General features: G+C 41.0%; 1 protein-coding gene across 5 annotated transcripts in view; it reads right to left on the bottom strand.

Annotated features, from left to right (window-relative positions):
- snx29 (sorting nexin 29) overlaps positions 1 to 23,204 on the bottom strand; it is a 659,344-nt gene that overhangs the window by 214,826 nt on the left and 421,314 nt on the right. For all 5 annotated transcript variants that reach the window (XM_068056248.1, XM_068056249.1, XM_068056250.1 and 2 more), the window contains one exon: positions 7,196 to 7,312. In XM_068056248.1, the coding sequence (XP_067912349.1) occupies positions 7,196 to 7,312 (117 nt within the window). The remainder of the gene's footprint in view (positions 1 to 7,195; positions 7,313 to 23,204) is intronic.

The following is a 23,204-nucleotide window of genomic DNA, read 5'->3' as shown; positions in this document are numbered from 1 at the left end:
CTCCTCGACAACATTTTCTTTCTCTACTGTAAATACTGACGCAAAATATTCATTTAACGCTTCCCCTATCTCCTCTGATTCCACACACAACTTCCCACTACCATCCTTGCTTGGCCCTAATCTAATTCTAGTCATTCTTTTATTCCTGATATACCTATAGAAAGCCTTAGGGTTTTCCCTGATCCTATCCGCCAATGACTTCTCGTGTCCTCTCCTTGCTCTTCTTAGCTCTCCCTTTAGATCCTTCCTGGCTAGCTTGTAACTCTCAAGCGCCCTAACTGAGCCTTCACGTCTCATCCTAACATAAGCCTTCTTCTTCCTCTTGACAAGCGCTTCAACTTCTTTAGTAAACCACGGCTCCCTCGCTCGACAACTTCCTCCCTGCCTCACAGGTACATACTTATCAAGGACACGCAGTAGCTGCTCCTTGAATAAGCTCCACATTTCGATTGTTCCCATCCCCTGCAGTTTCTTTCCCCATCCTACGCATCCTAAATCTTGCCTAATCGCATCATAATTTCCTTTTTATCACTCACTGGATAAAATTATATGCTGTTATTGAATGACAATTGTTGCTCAACTTTTTTTATGTTTTTACTTTTGTAGCTCTCATCTAAATTCAGTTTCTATGTTGCTAGTTTTTTTCTTCTCCAGTTTCTACCTATTGTTCCCATACCAACTTTGAATTACACAGTATCTACCACATAATAAGTCTACTTGGCTTAACTGGTTTATGCTAGCGTTCATCTGCCAGACGAGCCTCCTTGGACATTAATTACTTCTTCCCACCCTGCTCCCATATCTCTCTACTCCCTCATGAATGCATCAATTCTCCCCTAAAGTGTTTCAAAGCTATCTGTTTCAATCACTCCATGTGGTTGCGAGTTCCACATTTGGCCACAAATCAAAGCAGTACAAAGTCTTCTTTGTGGTCAAAGGTATATGATCATAAGTGAGTGCATTCAGTCCTTCATCTTTCCTCAAATGTTCTGCTAAATTCAGCAATGAGCCCTACATACAACATAATGCAGCATGTTTACTATGTACAATGTTTAAAAGCATCGTAGCTTAATTGTCAGTATCTGGGCATAGTAGATTACTGTGAATTTCAACAGGTAACAATTAACAAACAAGCTCATACTGCTAGCAGTTCCAATGAATTTGCATTGTGGCTCAAGGTTCAAAAGGGGCTGTTGAAGTGATGATACTTATGAGAGAGGGACAGTACATCACAATATCACCCAAGGGCTTGACTGGGGGAAGTGCAGAAACACGTGAAACCAGAATATTTGTTTTAAAACATACATTTTTTCTTTGCAAAAACTACAGAAATTGGATGGCTGCTGTTCTGCAATCATTTTTCATCAGTCACAAAACATAGAGGCGGAACTGGAGGCAGGAGTGGGCTTGGATTTCTGTGGCTGCCAGCAATTAACTGCTGGCAGGTGGAGGAGGCATCCTGTAAGGCAGTGGTGGTGGCATGAGATCGCAGCGCTTGAAGCACTATCAGATCAGGTGGATATTGAGTGAGTAGAAGCCCTTCTTGCTGATGAAGGCTGCTGCCTGGTCTGTGGGAGCTTTGATGGCCACATGCACCTGGGGGAATCCAGCGATGGCCCCGAATCCTATAGCCCTCTCAGCCTAACTGTCCGGATCAGTGTGAAAGCGCATGTACTGGCTAGTCCTCAAAAATGGTACTGGTGACCATCTTGATGCAGTGATGAGCCACGGACTGGGAAATCCCACTCATATCTCCAGTGGATCACTTTCAGCATCACAGTGATCTTCAGGGCCACAAGCGTTGGGTGCCCACCACTTCTCATGGGTCGCAGCTCTCTGATGGCCTTCCTGGAGAGGTGGCGTCTTCAGCGACATTACTGCTCAGACATCTGAAGTTAGCTGAGCCTTTGTGTGAGTAACCACTTCTTACCACACGAGGCTGGTTGCATGCCCCTTCTCCTGCATCACACCACCACTTGCGTCTCTCCGGCCCTGAGGCTGGCACTCCTCCTGTCCCACTGATTGCTACTGCCCACTGCCTGTGGCTGCAGCTCACTCCCTCTCTGATGTTGCTCCACACTGGAGGAACCGAAACTTGAGTGAATGAGGCCCATGGCATGTGGATTCACTCAGTTCCAGAGCCTCTAAACACCCCTGCTTTACCCACACAAGAGCCAGCTGCGAGATGGCACATTGCTGGTATGCTCCCACTTTTTCCCTTCTCCAGATTGACAGTGTCAATGCCTGAGCTGTTCCGCCCTCCCCACTAAGCCACACTAGGCTTCACAATGGCTGCCATCTGGAGCCAGAACTGACCTCCTTGTAACTCACAGCCTCCTTATACCTGGCGAGGCTCTGAAGCCCAGTGGTTCACGTGCACTTCTAGAAAAATCAGGAAATCCTAGTAAAATTGAATTTGATTGCTTGTTTAACAGGCTTAATTGTTTGCTCAGCACGTATAAGCACGAGGTCCTCTCACCATGCCAGCTGCCCTTCGGAATTTCCGGTTGCGACATGAAGACGCCAAGTTTTCGTCCAGACGCCTTCTGTCCCAATATTCTGACCATTTCAGCTTCCCAGTCAGACCCCAATGGGCCGGGAAAATTCAACCCATAATTTAAAGAAATGACTGCTCCCTTCAGGTTTCCTAATTATCACTTGCAAATCCCTAACAAAATCACCATTAATCATTTCCTTCCCACAGCACTGTGGCACGTCTTCTTGTTGGTTTAATTCCAATATTCAGGTAACCTTTCCTATTTAAAAGAGAATAAATTGACAAATGACAAAACCTTTCTGCTGACTTGTGAAAGAAGGTCACATTATTAAGACCGTGGAAATGGAATCAAACAGTGAAACGAACACTTATTGATGTCACAGCTGAAGAGATGCAATAATAATCTTAGCCAATAGTTAAAAGAATGACCATGAACATTAGAGCAACAAAGTTGAAGCAGTTGGGTGTCATCTAAATTCCAAATAATTGGAAAACAAGATAACTCAGGAATCAGATCCCAACCTGACTCCAGAACACAGTGGTGTGAGGAGGTAGTCACACACTGCTCCATGTTTAACAAAGTGTGGAACATAACTCCAGGGTCGCATGATGCCAGTTAAAAGTGCTCAGAAAGTTTATGGGACCTCAGGGGAACTTTGTAAAGTGAAGCATTTCATTTTGATTGTTTCAGAAGGAAATGCTACACTCCCAAAATATTCAAAATTTGCTGGCTAGGAATTTAACTGCATATGCATCTAACTTTAGATGTGTAAGTCTTTCCGAGCATCAGCATGCAGTTCATATCCCACAGCACAGCATAAGTGTTGTAGGCTGTGAATTGCACTCTTCGGCAACTAGTTTCAGACTGGTCGGTTACTCAGTATAACTGCAGTATTGTTACCATGCAATGGCTTGGAAATGGCACACCTTTTTCATAAGTACAATTGGATTAATTTTTCATAACAATGTAAAAATAAATTAAATGTGCTAATGTGTCAATAAGAAAAATAGTATTTTTCCGTACAAAGTATTTCAAGATAAAATATTTTCGGGCACATAATTATATTTAAACTCATCTCCTGCCAAAAACTTACAGAAATTAACATATTAAGAGGGAAAAGGTCATTGACCTGAAACTTTGGGCTGGATTTTAACAAGCACTCAAGGTCGTGATCTGTGGCGGGGGGTGCCTGAAGATGGCTCCGGATGAGGCCCATCATGGACCTCGACGCCAGCAGGGCCCAGCGCATCCCCCCCTCGACAACTGCTGGGTGACAGGACCACAATTTAAATATGCAAATCAATAAAATTAATACATTTAAATACACTTACCTCCAATCTCGAAGGCCCGCCGCATTCTTCGGCACGGCGGCCGGCACTCCTGCACCTTCAGATCTCTGTCTGGGGAAACGTGGCGCCACACTGGTGGGGAGGGGGGAGGAGTTACGTTTGTCTGTGCGGGAGGGGGGGGGTGATGGGGTAAAATACACATAATGGGTATGGGGGATGGTGGGAAAGGTTGAGCCTTAAACTTTGTGCAGTCTGGGTTGGGAGGTGGGGTGGGGGAGGGGGAAGGTCAGATGTAAAAGGTAAGATTCTTTTTGGGGGGGGAAGGGCAAATAGTTATTGTAATTGTTACTGACGGTGTGGGAAAGGGGCATAAGAAATTTATTTAATTTTGGGGCGATCTTTAAAAATTTAAATATGCCTGCAAGGCTGGCTGCCCTTTAAAAATGGCACCAGCACCTGCGCACCGGCAGCTGATACGATTGCCAGAGGCGGACAGCCTGCCCCCTCCACGTGATTGGGGGAGGGGGAAGCAGGCTGCCCCAGCTATTTAAATGAACCGCCACATTTAAGATCGCAGCGGCTCTTTGGCGTGCGGCCTTTTTTGAACTCGCTGCCGATCCAGCCTATTAATTCTGTTCCTCTCTCCACAGATGCTGCCAGACTTGCTCAGTATTTCCAACACTTGGTTTTTGTTTCATATTTCTAGCATCCGCAGTATTTTGCTTTTATTAACATATGAAGAGAATTCTCTTGATGGTTCACTGATTAAATGCATTGCTCAGTGTATAACTGAGCCAGTTGCCAGGGTCAATCCAGGATCCGTACTGTGTCAGCCAGAGTGGCAGCAGAAATGTTACTGCTGGCCTCAGCAGCCTGGAGTTGAGGTGGGGGAACAGGGAGGAAATCCAATGACTCCTACAGGATCATGCACATGTGTCAAAATCTGGCTAGGACAGATTTGGGAGGGACGTGGGGGCTTTGTAGAGGATGCAGAAAAGATTTACAGGAGAAGACTTACAGATTAGGAGCAGCATTCGGCCCCTTGAGCCTTCTCTGCCATTTGATAAGATCATGGCTGATCTGATTGTGGCCTCAACTCTACTTTCCTGTCTACCCAATATACCCTTCGACTCCCTTGCCAATCTAGAATCCATCTAAGTCAGCCTTAAAAATATTCAATGACTCTGCTTCCACTGCTCTCTGGGGAAGAGATTTCCACAGCATAACGACCCTCAGAGAAAAAAATGCTCCTCATCTCCATCTTAAATGGGAGACCCCTTATTTTTAAACTGTGTCCCCTGGTTCTAGTCTCTCTCAGAAGGGGAAATATCCTTTCAGCATCCACCCTGTCAAGTCTCCTCAGGATCTTATATGTTTCAATAAAATCACCTCTCATTCTTCTAAACTCCAGTGGATACAGGCCCAATCTGTCCAACCTTTCCTCATAAGATAACCCCTTCATCCCAGGAATCAGTCGAGTGAACCTTCTCTGAACTGCTTCTAGTGCAATTATATCCTTAAGTAAGGAGACCAAAACTGTACACAGTACTCCAGATGTGGTCTCACCAACACCCTGTACAACTGTAGCAAAACTTCCCTTTTATATTCTATCCCCCTTGTAATAAACGACAACATTTTATTTGCCTTCCTAAGCACTTGCTGTACCTGCATACTAATCTTTTGTGATTCATTTACCAGGACACCCATATCCTTCTGTACTGTTGAGTTCTGCAATCTCCCTCTCCATTTAAATAATATACTGCTTTTCTATTCTTCCTATCAAAGTGGACAAGTTCACATCTTCCCACATTATATTCCACCTGCCATTTTTTTGCCCATTCACTTAACCTATCTATATCCCTTTGCAGAAACCTTATGTCCTCACAATTTACTCTCCTACCTATCTTTGTTTCATCAGCAAATTTAGCAAGCATACATTCAGTCCCTTCATCCAAGTCATTTACATAGATTGTAAATAGTTGAGGCCCCAGCACTGATCCCTATGGCATTCCACTAGTTACAGCTTGCCAACCTAAAAAAGACTCATTTATTCCTAATCTCTGCTTCCTGATAGCTAACCAATCCTCTATCCATGATAATATGTTACCCTCTACACCATGAGCTCTTATTTTGTATTGTAACCTTTGATGTGGCACCTTATCAAATGCCTATTGGAAATCAAAGTGCACCACATGTACAGTTTCCCCTTTATCTATGTTGCTTGTTGATTCCTCAAAGAACTCTAATAAGTTAGTCAAACATGATTTCCCTTTCACAAAACCATGTGGACTCAGCCTCAAGAGTTTGTCAGTGCCTTACTATGGCCTTAATAAGCGATTCTAGCATTTTCCCTATGACAGAAAGTAGGCTAACTTGTCTGTAGTTTCCTGCTTTCTGTCTCCTGCTTGCTTGAATAGAGTTACATTCGCTATTTTCCAATCTAATGGGACCTTTCCAGAATCTAGGGAATTTTGGAAAATTACAACCAATGCATCTACTATCGCTGCAGCCTCTTTTTTTTAAGATCCTAGGATGAAGTCCATCAGGTCCTGGGGACTTGTCAGCCTTTAGTTATAATACTTTCCTCAGTACCCTTTCCCTGGTGATTATAATTGTTTTAAGTTCCTCCCTCCTTTTCACCTCTTGATTTACAAGTATTTCTGGGATATTATTTGTGGTTTTCTATAATGAAGACAGACACAAAATATCTATTCGACGCTTCCACCATTTCCTTCTTTCCCATTATTAATTCCCCAGACTCACTTTTGGAGGGCCCACGCTCACTTTTGTTACTCTTCTTTTTTATCAAAAAAGTTTCATGTGGCTAGTAATGGATTCAGTTATGTTGCCCATCACTTTTCTTGAATTAATTTTACATTAAACCATCGGGATACAAATCATATTAGTGCTGAGTTTCTCTGTAATTTGATCAAACTTGCTCCTTACATTAAATGATAATCCATTTATTTTGCTTGCTCCATCATGCGTTTTCTTGTTGGTAGTTTCTCTTTCTTTTTTTAAAATGCCTTCATAGACCAACTGCCTCCATTTGATTGTGAAATCATTAAACACCCCATAAGACTGCTCTTTCTTCTCACTTCTTAGAGATCCCTTATCCAAGTGCTGCAAAGGTTCTCAGCGGCGAGATTTGATCTATTTCTTTCCGAATCTCTGTAAACGGCAAACCACTAGTTTTCTTTTGTCACAGTTCTCAAATGGAACTTTTAATATATTTTGGCATTCTTTCTCTTGACATACTTTACCTGCTTCATAATTGTACACTTTATTAAAATACAGATTTTTCTGTTAATATGTCTGAGATTTTTACACATATAGACAATCCTTGGCTTGAAGCCTGCCGTCCACAATTATCCACTATTTCTGAGCAGTCAGCAGCTAGCTACTTACTGGCCCTCGTAAATCAATGAGTTCCTGCCTCATCTGTGAGATAAGGGCTTCCTTGGCCATCAGTGATCTGTGTAGTCTCTCATTGAATTCTATGAGTTCACCATGCATCTCTGCAACCTGAAAACAAAGGAAGCAGAAAATCATAAATTAAAATATACCCTACAGGCATCAAACTCTCAGTTGTTTAGATTTCAGTCATGCTGGGCCCATTAAGAGTCAACAAAATAAAGATTCCCAAGCAATCACAATTGCCAAATTAATGTTCCAGAAGTAAATAATGACTGAAATGCCTATCAAGTACAGGATAAAATGATATCGAGGGAGATCATTTCAGTTAAAGCCTGGTGTTTACTGTATAAGAAAGTGTTTCATAATATACAAGATATATTCCACAAAAAGGTTATTGCTTTGGTACATTTAATCATTCCAACAGCAAATTCACTTGGCAGATGAGTATTTTTCAGATCTTTACATTATATTTTACTTTCTTGCTTTTCCTAAATATTGCAATGTTAAAAGAAAACATTCCACATTATGGCCCTTAGTTATCTTTTTACTATGGCCTTATCTTAAAGTACATTAAGAATTGTTTAATACTTTACAGCTTGGTTCCCAGCAATACCACTAAATCCCTCACTGCTCACCGATACCTTGTCCGATATCCAGAATTGAATGAACAGAAATTTCCTCCAGCATTTGCGCATACTGGAAGCTACATATATTACTACACAGGGCGCTGTTCTTTGCAGTCAGAAAGAATATATATACACATTGCATCTGTTTCAGCGAAACAAAATAAGTGACAGCCATTCGCTGGGTCTTTCCTCAGGGCAATGCCTTGACCAATCGAGTCAAGCTCCCTGGTTTAAATTTCAAACAAAGCTTGGCAGTTAACGGCCAGTCACCATAAACTGATGCATTCTCGATGGCAACACCTCTACCAATCAGAGTCCACTTGCCAACCAATCAGCACTCTCTTCTCATATAGTATAAATTAGTTGCTTTCCCTTGTATTGGTATTCATGCGATTTGTCCTGATGAGTGCAAAACAAAAAGCTTCGACGAAACGTCTCCGTTTTCAGCAATACTTCACCAATACTTTAGCAACATTTACTCAAATTCTCTGAGGACTGCCCCTAAAAAGAGTAAGTGCTATGCTACTCTACCTTATTAGACACCTTATAGGAGTCACTAGGAGTAAAGGAGTGCTTGGTCATCGACATCCTGCTGGACTTCTTGGTGTGGATAAGGATTGGACCAAGACATGAGACCAGACAAAGGACTACCAGCTGCAGAGAGGGACTGGAGGGCGAAGTGGCATCCTTCTACCCCGCCCACGCCCCCCTCCCCTCCCTAACAGGTACAGCACATCCTTCCTCATCTGTACCTCCTGCACCAGGACCTCCAGTGCCACATCTGAGAACATGCGTGTCCTCTCCCTCAGTCCCTAAGCCATCCTGCAACAGCGCACTCTACACCTTCAGTGGAACTGGGTGCAAGAAGCCCACATATACTACCCCACGAAAATTGTATCTAATCAGCACGAGTGTTAAACCTGCAGATTTCTGGCTTTGCACCTCTAGGCAAATTCAAGTTATGATAATCAGAAATTAGGGCCAAAATTGTGTGCTAAATCCAAACTTTCAAACAGGCTAGACTTATTGCACTGCATCCATTTAGCACCTGTTTTCACCCTTTGACCAAAATAACTCCTGGTGAGTTTCAATGGACAGGCCATTTCATACAGAAATATTATGTTATATATTATATATATATTCCCTCTCTCCATTGCTTAGTAATGTTTCCTATTAAAATATTCTAAAGAATACACATAACTTCCTTTGTAGGGCTGAGACCCAGTATCTGAAGTTAGATCTTTGCTCTTAGATACATTTAAACAACACCAGTCTACATCCTTTCAGCCAGATTGCCAGGCATTTTTATTTGTGGCTGCTGATCTGAAACAGCCAGCCATTAAAATATTCTTAACTGGCTGATTGCTGCTGTGTACAGGACTTCATTTTATAGTCAATAACAATTTCCCAAAAGGTGCACATACAGCCTTCAGCTCACAAGGTTGACAGAGAACATTTGAAGAATATCAGCATTTGGAGAGTTTGACAGCTCCAGCATCAAGTTGAGGGCCCTGCCTTCTACTAATGACAACACTGATATGTCTGAAACTCAGAACAGTTGTAGGTCTTACTAAATAGACAAATATAACAAGCCTTGTGCTTTTTGTTGTTTTCAAATTGTAAGAAGTCAAAGTGGATATGTTGCAATGAAGCTTTTAATCATTTTACTATGGTGTCACAGGAAGTTCACACTGACCTAGACAAAGGATCATATTTTATTTTTGGAAAAAGTTAAAGACACTTTTCCTCAGATTTTAACAACCTGCTGACAAAATGGCATGCAAGCATGAGTCTGAAACCAATGATTTTGTACAATAAGATTTCATGAGTAGGAATGATGAAAAGCTAGCCAAATCACGGCACAACAGCAAAATTGATTCAACAATACTTTTACAGCAGGGAAAAAGGTGCATAACAAGTATAACCAAGTGTGTCAACCCAACAAGTACTTGCAGTTATATAGTACCTTTAACATAGCAAAATGTCCCAAGGCACTTCACAGGAGCATAATCAAATAGAATTTGACACCTAGCCACACAAAGAGCTATTAGTAAGTAAGAGGTCAGCTTCAATTAGTGCCTTAAAGGGGGAGAGAGAGGTGCAGCTGATGGCATGACTGCCAATGGTGAGGCAATGGAAATTGGGGCCAAAATTGGGGGATTGCAGAGATCCAGTTATAGAGCGTGTAATACTTCTGCTTAATAACTCTACAGGAAACTGATAACTACTTGCACAGAACAGGTCTTCCAGGTCCTCAATTGTGTAAGCGTGAAACAGGATGCCCTTTTTGATCCAGCACAGCACCACAAAAATTTTCAAGACAAAGCAAGCTTGGCAATAAATCACAGATCTTGTGAACTCAGTGCTGTATAAGGCATATAGGTTATTATCTGGACCTAGAGAAATATGCAGAAGGGCATCAGTGTAAGGAAAAATTATTACTGAGAAGTATCAGCACAGATATGTAGATGAAGGAAAGCTGCGACTGGTATAGATAAATGGAAAAAAAAGCAATGAAATCATAGAGAAATATTCTTAAAGGATATAGCGCAAGTGATGCCATGATGTCATAGGAAAGAGTTCCCATGGGCCAGATCAACCTGTCTTAATCTGTACAGCTCTAACATTTTGATGGTAGAGAGTAGGATAGGTGTTGATCCCTACCAGGAGAAACGTTTCACTGACTATGAACATAAATTGTAGAATTATTTGTCCTGATCAGACAACCAGGAGCACAACATATTAATCATATATTGTATGATTTGCATCATATATTAAATAAGAACATCTTTATATACTGATTGTGCTTATAAGTAATGCCCAAATGGATGTGTTTATTTATTTCTAATTTATGTCTCATATTTCTCTTTACAGAGCAAGGAGCCTCACTATGTGCTAGAAACGGAACATCAACCACCACTACACACAATTCTGTTAAATTCCAGTACAGATAAGATACTTGGAGACACTTAGGTAAGTGTTGCGAATGAGTTTGTGCAATGTGGATAGTGAAGAGTTAACAGAAACAGGGTGGGTGAGTGGGGAGCAGGTGACGGGCAGAAATCCAGCAGCTACTGACCGTCTCTCCTGATTTGGCTGTGGATGCTGGCTCCATGTAAATACTGCAGGCAGCTGGCTGCCCAGGCTTGTCCCCCACTCATGGAGATCGGCTCCCATTTCCCCTCTCCTACCCCTGCCTCACTCTCAGAATTTATCTGTAGGCTGGCTTGAAATTGAAGGTCAAGGCCTTCAACCGGCAAGCTACATCAGAATGCCAACTTGGTGATGGCAACTTCCTGGTTTTATGACGAGGAGCAAAGAGACCCAATTTCCAGTGAGCCACGAGCTGAGGTTTGCAGAAGCATGCTCCAGGTACAACACCTGTTTCACGCTAGTTTCCAGCAAGACACAAATTTCTCCATTCATCCAAAAGAACACTGTGGTTATTGGCAGGTTCCACAGTTGAGTTCTATAAGTGCTTTCTTGAGAACACATTATGTGAATGTAAAAACCCTGATGATTGTTATACCCATTCAAGTAAAATTAGGATGCATTGATACAATGAGTCTAGCATTGAATGCATTTCTGGAGGTACTAGGTCTGGTGTCGAGATGATAACCGATCCTGTAGAAACTGTTATTTTGCCCTATTAATTTCTTGATCACAGTGCATGTAATAGATCCCTCCACCATCGGCACACAGTGGCTGCAGTGTGTACCATCTACAAGATGCTCTGCAGCAACACACCATGCCTCCTTAGTGGCACCTTCTAAACCCTTGACCTTTGCCACCTAGAGGGACATGGGCAGCATGGGAACACCACTTGCAAGTTCTGCTCCAAGCCACACACCATCCTGACTCGGAACTATATTGCCGTTCCTTCGCTGTCACTGGGTCAAAAAACCTGGAACTCCCTTCCTAATAGGACTGTGGGTGTGCTTACACAAAATGGACTGCAGCAGTTCAAGAAGGCGGCTCACCACCTTCTCAAGGGCAATTAGGGATAGACAATAAATGCTGACCTGGTCAGCGACAATCTTATCCCATGAAAGAATTTTTAAAAATCAATGAAGACATTCTGGCTTAGCCATGTCAGAATTAGCTTGTTCACTTTAATTGTCCTTTCAGGTATAAAGTTTAGCAATAATCTATAATGGTGATTTGTAGCCTTGGATATGTAACGGGGAGTGTTCTATAGCAACATTTTGTCTTTATGGGGGTTGGGGGGGGGGGCGCAGTACATATAAGCTAAAGGCACTTTGCTCCATTATCAAACAAACAGTTTGCCATATAAACAACTTGGAGTTATCAGTTGTATGGCAGCTTCAGTTTTGGTGTCAGACTTTCTACTGCGCTAATAGGTATCTGACAATAGCCACTGCATTCATATTCACTACTGTGTTGCGGTGAAATGTAGAAACCTGGATTTTCCTTTAGCCTGGCTAACACCGGGTCCAATTCAGTTCAATACTCATTTTATGACAGCAGCAATACAAATGGTCCAAAAGTCTATAACCATACAGAGGTCTTTTTTATGCAATGAAAAATATAGCCCGAACCAAAGCACTTCATGGCTGAAACAGCACATAAATTGTTTATAAAAGCAAAATACAGCAGATTCTGGAAATCTGAAATAAAAACAAGAAATGTTGGAAATACTCAGCAGGTCTGGCAGCATCTGTGGAGAGAGAAGCAGAGTTAACGTTTCGGGTCAATGACCCGAAACGTTAACTCTGCTTCTCTCTCCACAGATGCTGCCAGACCTGCTGAGTATTTCCAACATTTCTTGTTTTTACATCATAAATTGTTTATGTTTTACAAGTAATGATCTGTTCTAAGGCAATATATTTCAGCTTTGTACTGAAATGCCTTACAATATTATCAATATCTTATTATTTTGATATAATGGAAGCTCATTAACAAGCTGTGAAGCTTGCTGCAGGAGTTGCTTATATTGGCTCAAAAAGGCAACAAGTTAGTCAACAAGTCAGATAAGATTCAGTATCGAGCCAAAAGAAAAGCTTTACACAAAGGTAGGAAAAAGTGGAAATCTGGTGGTGGACTGCAAGAACTATGAAAAGCAATAAAGAGAAAGTAATGAGGTGTAAAAAGGAATATGAAAAAATACTTCCAAGGAATGCCAAAGCTATTAGCAAACATTTTCATAAATATCTTAAGAAAGAGTGGTAAAGGAGAATATGGGCCCTTCAAAGATGGATGCAGGCAAGACTATAACAAACAATAAGGAAAAAGCAGACTTATTGAATGACCACTTTGTGTCCACTTCCACAATGGTAGTGACTGAACAAGTATCAGGTGATCAAGTAGAATCTGTTAAGGGTAGGTCATGGCTTACAAAGCTAACTGAATTGTTAAGTAGGTCATTAGCATGATATATAGGGGGAGTATCATTGGATATTTATACATAGACTTCCAGAAGTCATTTGACATGGTTCCACACAAGTGATTACTAGTGTTGTGGGACAACTCAATCACCAGATGAGGAGACTCAGGAACAGGTTTCGATCGTTTATTCAAGCGTACGCAGGGAGACTATCTTGGGCAGTCCGAGCTAGCACTCTAATTTTACACTCAAAGCTGCAAGCTTCTATACATTCTTTGTCACGTAGCCTTATGATTACACAGTTTTATTCTTACCAGTGCTCAGCAGATGTCTCTGGTCTTAGTTCCCTATCTCCTTGTTTCACAATAACCAGGCATTGTTGTGTGACCTTCCACAACTTGCTGATTGTGCAGCCTAGACCACATCCCGGTTTCCAATACTCACTCCCTAGCCTTGCCCTCTGCCCTAACACCTTGTTTGTCTTTTTCTCATCCTGACTTGAGTACATTCTGCTGAGTTGCCTTTCTAATTCACATGTTATTTCTTCTTAACCCTTTCAGTCCCCCCTTTTGGCTCTTGGCCTAGCCCAAGATGGCCAATGAATCTAACAGTGATGCATACAATCCCATCTGCTCTCTGCCACTCATAGATACTAGCCAGGTATTGAGTTTAGGGTCGCAAAGGCAATTGACTATACCATCTGTATCGGTCGGCCCTGTATTAAGGGTTCATAAATAACCTGTCTAATCGTGGTGGCAACATCCAAGGATTATTGGCCCAATCACAAAAGCATCATATTACACTCATTACAATATCACAATACTTCCATCATGCATGGACTTAAAAGATCTCCAGCTCTCTTCTTCGCCTGTATCCATCTTGTGGATAGTTCCTACTAAATATTATTTTCCTAGCCCTTCAACTGTCTTTCTGAACTTTAATTTTACTCCCTCCGATCATTACCAATGTGTTTGATTTATCCTGATTATTGTCAATGCCTTGATAATGTAAAATATTGTCTCACTCTACTGGTCACACTCACCATTCCATGCCATGCTATTTGTCAAGTAGGTAAACATGTTTGAGACCCGTTCTTCAGTGCATTTTGCCACACATTTTGCATGTTAATCTGCACACTTACACCGGTATCCCAATATCATGCCACACATTCTGGACTCTCAGGTGATCTTATCAAAAAATAAAAAGGTCGGGGGGGGGGGGGGGGGGGGGGGCTGGTGGTGTCTGCCTGAGATCTTTGTTTATCCTGCCACCTACCACCCCCTTCCCCCCCACCCCGCATGGTCCCGATGTCTCAGGTAGTGGCCAGACTTTCCAATGTAGTTCTCTTAAAAAACTCATAGGCAAGGATACAAATATCTCCGAGAGAACTATCAAATTACCAGTCTTATCTACACTTTCCTGACTTTCACTGGAAAGTTCTAGGCTTCTTGGAAATTCTATACTATATTAATTTAACAATTTGAATTCTAATTTCACCATTGTTTATCCCCAGAATTCCTTTAATAGCTCTTGCATCAGCCAGATCTAATTGCCAATTCCCATTAATTATAATTCTATTTCATTTTGAGCCCTGAAAAAAAACTTTACAGTCCAACATTCATCATATCTTTAAAACAGAAATCAAACATTCCCATTTGATTCCAGGTGCTACCATATTTTGGTTATTTTTTTTCTCTCGCTTAGATGACATTTTAATTTCTTAAAAGTAACTTGCTAAATTACACTGGATTTTCAACATCTCAAATTATTCCAAATTCAAATAACAGTGTTGCTGGGGGTGACAGGTTTTATTAATGTTCCATTTAATATTTACCCAAAAGAAACTTTGCTTTTTTATGCTTAGGAACCACCTAGATTGTTTTTTTTCAGTTTTCTAAAAATTTGATTATCCCCTTAAATGTTAAATAAATTCCCCTTTGAGTGCTTTAAATAACCGCTCATATCAATTTAATTTTGTTTATCGATTCCAATTTTTCATGCCCAGGCTTGGTGGTATTGCATTTTTTTTTACATTAAAGAGAGAAGTGCTTAGAACTATCTCTCCTTCTCAAGCACTTTGTCTCATAGATAGCAAATACAAGTTTTTAAAAAGGCAAAGCCTTTAATCCAAATTGTGACTATGCTGTGACCTTTGTTGTCTGCCGTTACGTTCTTAAATTCTTAAAGCTGCTGGATCTTTTGCTGTGGCATCACTTCTCATGTGGCCTTGGAACCTGCTTAAAAAAACAGAGAATCCTTTGTGGCTCTGCCCCAAAGCTCAATGGGTTAATTTGTCCAATTATATAAATTTTACCCTGAGCAATGCAAAAAGGGTTTATTAAACTCCAATTGTTTCCAAACTTTTAGCATCTTTTCTAAGAGGTTTCTAATCCAAGGATTTTTATGATACAACCAAGAAGATTCCAAATTCCAATTCACGGCAATTAAAATTTAAAATTCAAAACTGCCAATGTTATATGAGTGAGAAATCTGGAATTAAAGCCTCCCTCAAAACTTGAAGTAATATACTTGGAATTCATTGTGGCTACAAATGAAATTCTAGTTTTCTCAACTTAACAGGTTAGTTAACCTTAATAGTATAAACTTAATTCAGACTTATTAACTTATAATACCTATTAACTGCACACAGAACAGAATAGCACATGCTTTTTTTAAAAAAAGAAAAGGTAAATCATGTCATTTTTCTTGTTCTTTCTTCAGGAGCCTTTTCAAATGAGTGTAATAAAACCAAAAACTAAAGGAAAAGTTATTTAACATTCTTACAACAAAAGATTCAACATCAGCTTCTTACACAAACTTTAAACAGACAGAATCTTTCCCAAATCTCCTTTGTTTATCCTTCTGTCCCTTAAAACAATATCTGATTTCTGACATTTGCTACTTAAAAACAGTCAATAAGACATGTATTTAAGGTTCCCCCAAAAATATACACATGTAAAAATGGAACAAGTAACTAACTCATGCTTTCAACATTAAAGCCAGACAACAAAGAGTTAACGACTGTAAGCTCCACAGCACACAGCTACGCAGACAAATGGCAGCTTCCAAGATTCATGCAGACTCGAACAAAGACACAGTAACTTGTTTTTACTCACTTGAAATTTCACTAAAAACATCTTCTCTTTCCTCATTCTGATAACAATCACTTTCCCACTCGAGCTTCCCCAATCTACATTCTAACACCATCCTCGTAGAAGACCGAGACAATGCCTCCCACGGTTACTGCAGACAAAATTGCCCGTTGTCTCCCCAATTTTCTTTGCAATTCCAAACTTTTTCTGAAGCATTCATTCTCCTCCTCCTGTTGTTTCAACAGACTTTTATTTTCCTGAGCATCAATCATGGCTGCACCAGCGTTCAGTTTAGAGAAATGCTGCTGCTGTAACAAAGCGGTCGTACACTTGTGGCACAGCTCCAAATCTCTAACAGTAGCTCAACCTCTTTATCTGAGTACTGTAAGCCAGAAAGTTTTTTGCCTTCTCTATCTTTAAATTCTTCTGGCCTATCTTATCTTGACTGAACTCTATAACTTCCTTGTATTCTGCTTGAAGACCCGTTTAACATCTTAAGACAACATGACTTATTATCCTTTTTATTTATTCTCATTTAAGTGCCTTTGGATCACAAGTGGGTCCTTTAAGGTCTCCACACTCCCCAATGGGTTTTCCCTCCCAAGATGCTTGTTTGGCCAGTCTCGCGAACTTGAGATTCTTCCTCTCTCCCATTTTACTTTCTGTTCTCACTTTGTTTGCGTCACCCTGCACGGTTCCCTGACCAGCGCGGCTTTGTTTTCACTCCTTAGCTTGCTATTTAACACCGCCCTACGCAGTCTTTAGTTTCATGATCAGCGCGGCTTATCGTCGAAACTATAAGGGGTCTGACCTCTTCGCATGGCTTTGGCTTCACCATCCCGCTAGCACAGTTCCGCCTCCTTACCTGCCACCTCCTGTCCTGAGTCCTTCTTTCAATTCTTTGGGTACTTGACCGGACCTTCGCTCAGGTAGGCTTACTGCCGTAACTATGGGTCGTAAATAAATATACTCACCCGCTTGCAGCGCCACTCCGATGGTCCAGTGCAACTATCTTGGCGACTACGCCAGATTGTTGTGGGACAACTCAATCACCACACGAGGAGACTCAGGAACAGGTTTCGATCATTTATTCAAGCATACACCGGGAGAGACTATCTCGGGCAGTCCGAGCTAGCACTCTAATTTTACACTGAAAGCTGCAAGCTTCTATACATTCTTTGTCACGTAGCCTTATGATTACACAGTTTTATTCTTACCAGTGCTCAGCAGATGTCTCTGGTCTTAGTTCCCTATCTCCTTGTTTCACAATAACCAGGCATTGTTGTGTGCCCTTCCACTACTTGCTGATTGTGCAGCCTAGACCACATCCCGGTTTCCAACACTCACTCCCTAACCTTGCCCTCTGCCTTAGCAGCTTGCTTGTCTTTTTCTCATCCTGACTTGAGTACATGCTGCTGAGCTGCCTTTCTAATTCACATGTTATTTCTTCCTAATCCCTTCACTAGCAAAAATAAAAATGCATGAAATTGGAGGTAACTTTGTGACATGGGTCAGTAATTGATTTGGAGGTAGGAGATAAAGCGTAGGGATAAAGTGAATGCACTCTGAATGCAGGATGTGACAAGTGGTGTATCCCAGTGACTGTACTAGGGCCTCAGTTTTCACCATATATTTTAGTGACTTGGAATGACAGAATAGGGAATTTTATGTCCAAGTTTTCAGAATACACTAAGTTAAGAGGCACAATACGTTGTGTGGATGGGAGCAGGAAGTTACAAAAGAATATAGGTTGTCTAATTGAACGGAAAAAAACTAGATCAAATTCCATGTGGTGAAATATAAAGATCTGAGAAACACAAATTGGAATGTTTTCTTACTGGGGAGTAACTGGGAGCAGGATCTCCTAAATGTCCATCTTCACAAGTCACTAAATGCTTGCGCAAATGTAGAAAAAGCAATCAAAAATACTAATGTAATGTTAGCCTTTATTACAAGGAGGTTGGAATTCAAAAGTGAGAAAGTTATTTTGTTGTACAGAGCCTTGGCCAGACTTGATCTGGAGTACTATATTCAGTTTTAGGCACTGAACTTCAGGAAGGATATATTTGCCTTGAAAGGGATATAGCGTAGATTCAGCAGAATGATACCAGGGCTTAAAGGGTTAAATTATGAGGCCAGGTGGCATAAACATGGTTTGCATTTCCCCGAGTTTAGAAGGTTGAGGGTTGATCTAATGGATCCATTTAAAATGATAAAGTTATTTGACAGGATACATAAAGAAAAACTATTTCCTCTGTTAGGGGAACCCAGGACAAGAGAGATTAATCTTAAAATTAGAGTTTGCTTGTTTCGGAGTAAAAGCAGGAAGTATATTTTTCATCTAAAGGGTAGTAGAAATATGGAATTCTCTCCCTCAAAAGGCTGTGAATGTTGGATCAATTGAAATTTTCAAGACTGATTGATAGATTTTTACTGGATAAGGGTATCAAGGGTTATGAACAAAAATGGCTAAATGATATTGAGGTACACATCAGTTATGAGCTAATGAAATAGTGATTAGGCTTGAGCAGTTGAATGGCCTACTCCTGTTCCCATATTCAACACGTTTTTATTAAAAAATTGATTTGTAAGGAAGAAAACACTTCAGTGTAAATTCAACTATACAGTTATGCCTTGGATAAATATGCAAATGAAAATACTTTTGGCAATAACATGATATTGATTTCTAATCTGAATTTGTCTGATACTCTGCACAGATAAGGGCAGTCTTGTGTCTTCCTAATTTACCAAGCTTATAAATGCTTAACTAAATACTGTCCCAACAATTTCACACTTTATGCCTGCATTGTCATCTCTGGGGTCCCTTTGTCCCCTCCTATTCATTATTTACATGCTACTCTTCAGTAACACCATCAAATAGCATGGGTGAGTTTCTTCATGTGCTGCAAGATCTGTACAAATAAACATCCCACATATATCACAACAAAATCAAAAGGTATAACTTTAACCTAACCTGATGGGTGGGTTCAGGTAGGATGCCCCTGTTACATGCTGCCTAATTTTACTTTCCGTGGCCGTCAATAGAGAATAAAATTGAGCAGGATGTAAAGTGGGCAGCCGACCCAAACCTGCACATTTCCCACCAGGAAAGTTAGGTTAAAATTATCCCCAAAGTCTTTCCAGTTCCTGTCAACAGCTATGCACTCTAGCCTCACTCGATTTCCCGGGTGCCCACATGGACGGAATCCAGTGATGTGCAAGCTCAGCGTCAAGCTTGACCTTCAGCTGATCTTTTATCCTTGTTCAATGTAGAAATAATTCCTTCAGATGAACTACAAATGTAGTGGCAATATCTTTCACATAGTTTCCACTTATGTTTCAAAGTTCATATAGGCTTACTCTCTGAAAGCTTAAATTTTGTTTCTTAGTTATTTAATCCTAGTCTGAATCAGGATTTGTCTGGTACAAAATACTACTCAATATTCATACTGCCCTGAAATTGAGGTCAGTAGCATTAACCATAGTTGATAATTTATAGGGTCAGAATAAAGAATTATTTACATTATGTCAAATACAGAATTTTGAGGGTGCATTTATTCTGGCGTTCTAGTTAAATAAAATGGGTCACAGATATTCCTTACCATGTTTCAATTAGGAAACTTGAAATATTCATACAGAAGTCAAAAGCTCCATTCCTCTCTCATTAGCTTCCCCAAAACAAGGTGCCAAGCTAAATGATCTTTATTTGGATCCACATGCAGTTTTCTTCTGCTGTTGTTAATCAAAATATTGTAACTGTATATTCATGGCTGCATTTACATGAAAGCAATAGAGACAAACCGCTCCCCCTTCTTTCAAAGTTAGTTACTATTACTCCTGTATTTTATGTGCATTTAGGAAAAATAAATCCTCAGTTGATGGGTGGACCAAAAGGCACAGACTAGATTTAATTTTCTCTCCCCATTAAGTGCTACTATTTGCACTTTTTCCTCAGCTGCTTTACACCAGCAACTTCAGCCAAGAAGTCAACTAACAGCATCGTACTGCACTGGCTAACTGAGAGGGGAGATGAGAGAATGAAAATAATAATCTGAAAGTAAATGCAATTTTGCACATCTCCGCATTGAAAAATAGCCCGTCCTAAGTAACTGTCACTGCCAAAAAAATACAGGTCGCTCTTATCTCAAATCTGTGAAACAAGATGTGTGAAAAATAACATGTAGCAATCAGTGCAATCTGCCACATGCAGGCCATCATCTGTAGGGAAAACCCATTTAATTGACAGTCTCTAAAAGTTATTACTCAGGCCCACAGATGAAAAGGACAGATAGAAATTTGTCATGACATAGTGCATTCAGAAACAGTCATCAGACACAATGAATTATTTCAAATGCAGTGACTATTATGTAAATGAATTTATATTATGGTATTTATATATTACGGAACACAAAAGTCCGAGTGTATCAAGCCTGTGTCCTCAGTACCTTGCTCTACGGCAGCGAGGCCTGGACAACGTATGTCAGCCAAGAGCGACATCTCAATTCATTCCATCTTCGCTGCCTCCGGAGAATACCTGGCATCAGGTGGCAGGACCACATCGCCAACACAGAAGTCCTCGAGGCGGCCAACATCCCCAGCTTATACACACTACTGAGTCAGCGGCGCTTGAGATGGCTTGGCAATGTGAGCCGCATGGAAGATGGCAGGATCCCCAAGGGCACATTGTACAGTGAGCTTGCCACTGGTATCAGACCTACCGGCCGTCCATGTCTCCGCTTTAAAGACGTCTGCAAATGCGACATGAAGTCCTGTAACAGTGATCACAAGTCGTGGGAGTCAGTTGCTAGCAATTGCCAGAGCTGGCGGGCAGCCATAAAGACGGGGTTAAAGTGTGGCGAATCGAAGAGACTTAGCAGTTGGCAGGAAAAAAGACAGAAGCGCAAGGGGAAAGCCAACTGTGTAACAGCCCCGACAACCAATTTTTTCTGCAGCACCTGTGGAAGAGTCTGTCACTCTAGTATTGGCCTTCAGAGCCACTTCAGGTGCTGCTCCACAAACCACTGACCACCTCCAGGCGCTTACCCATTGTCTCCCGAGACAAGGAGGCCAAAGATGAAGAAGAAGATTATATTATGTGTTTGATTGTTATATGATAAACCATTGAACCAGAATTAACAACCTAATCTGCATTATGGTCATTCAGTAGCTGTTTTTATCTTGAAGACTGAGTTCTGGAAGAGCAGTTCCAATGCAATGCTCTCTTGTATTTACATCTCAATAGTGCAGCACCTCTCCAAGATAAACGGCTGTGAACTATGTCCCAATATTTTGTGCATGCACAGACTTGCTGTAACCGTTTGGTCCATGTGCATTTGCAAAGTACTGGTGGCATGACGCTGCAATAATTTCATCACTGTAGTAAATAATATATGTCAAAATCCACATCATGGATAGAACAATTATTGCCATTTGAACAGCAGCAGCCAGGAAGACCCAATTAAAAAAAAGGCTTCCAGTCGGCCACTCGTAAGAAATCTTTGCTGCCTTCACCTAAGCATGTCAGCAGTCAATAGCACACAAACCATATAAAAGTAGCTAGTGAGAAATGTTCTAATAAGGAAAACTCTTGAGCCTCATTTAGTCTTAAATGACACATCAGATTCACTTTAGAATCCAACACCCTTGTGTCTACCAGCTGCGAAAATGCTTGTTTATACTTGGTGATTTTCAGAGCCAACAGCTTGTGATATCACAGCTGCTGCCATCCAGATCAGTATCCAGGTCCATATGTATGTACTAGTGAGGGGAGGGCTGTTCAGTACAACCCACTTTTCTTTGACTGTCAGAATTTTGAGGAATTAATTATCTCACCCTGTGATCTACTGGAAATGTAGAAGTTGGTATCGTGAACATCAGATGAATTCACTTTCTAAGAGAAGTATGGATCATAGCCCTCCAGAAAATTTTGCAGTAGACATGGCATTGTCCAATCTGAGTCAGAAGACATGCTGTTTCAACAATGGGGTCAATGCTTATGCCATGAAGGGCATAATATCAGGACCAATAATTCACAGTGACTGAATAACTCAAATACCGCTTTTACTAAATGGTATGCTAAGATTTTGTCCATCATTTTATGAAACTGATAAATGAGTACAAAGAAGCAAGTGAATCTTGCTTCTTCTGTTCCTCCTCCAGCTGCTGCACTTCATGCTGCCCAAGTGCTGGTAAGGGCTGGTCAGACATTACCATAAAGTTATGCAGCAGACCACAAATCTGGATAGTTGGTGAGGGCTGTGCTGCAAAGCTCCTTCCAAACAGTCCAGGCAGTGAAAGCCTTTCTTGAGCACACTGACTTTCTGCTCAATGCTGTTTCTAATGGCAACATGGTACCCATTGCACGCTAGCTTTGCAGGTGTGTCCAAGTTCCTGATAGGAGTCATGGACTTTGTCTGAAGGGAATAGCTCATGTCACCCAGTAGCCAACCCATGATCTAACAGAAATAAAGGTGCGACAGAGGACTGGCGCAAGATGAATAAATCATGACTGTTTCCAGGAAACCTAGCACAAACTAAGACACTGCCCAGGTTGTGAGGCAGACAAAGGTAGCCCTTGGGGTCAGAAATCAGTTGTAGAAAGCAGAAAATAAGCAAATAAAAACATCCAGAAGTTAACCAGCAGCCTAAAAGGACAAACCAGCAACTTACCTGTATGCAGTGATTGAGCCCTTTAAATTGTACAACTGACGGGTTCTTCCTGACTATCAGTGGCACAAGTTGCAGAGTGAGTATATCATGTCAGGCACTAGGACGGACCGATTTCACAAACAGATCTTACAACAAGCATAGAACTGTTATCAAAAATAATCATGATCCTTCAATTTACTGTAAGCATCATGATAGGAGATCCATTAGTCTATTTATTATTTAAGGAAAAGTTCTTCATGTGTAGGAAAATACATAAAACCACAAGCTTT

The sequence above is a fragment of the Heterodontus francisci genome, chromosome 24 (genome assembly GCF_036365525.1).
Source record: "Heterodontus francisci isolate sHetFra1 chromosome 24, sHetFra1.hap1, whole genome shotgun sequence".
In the NCBI taxonomy this organism is placed as follows: Eukaryota; Metazoa; Chordata; class Chondrichthyes; order Heterodontiformes; family Heterodontidae; genus Heterodontus; species Heterodontus francisci.
The sequence above is the reverse complement of the archived record's forward strand: the minus strand, read 5'-3'. Positions and strand labels throughout refer to the sequence as shown.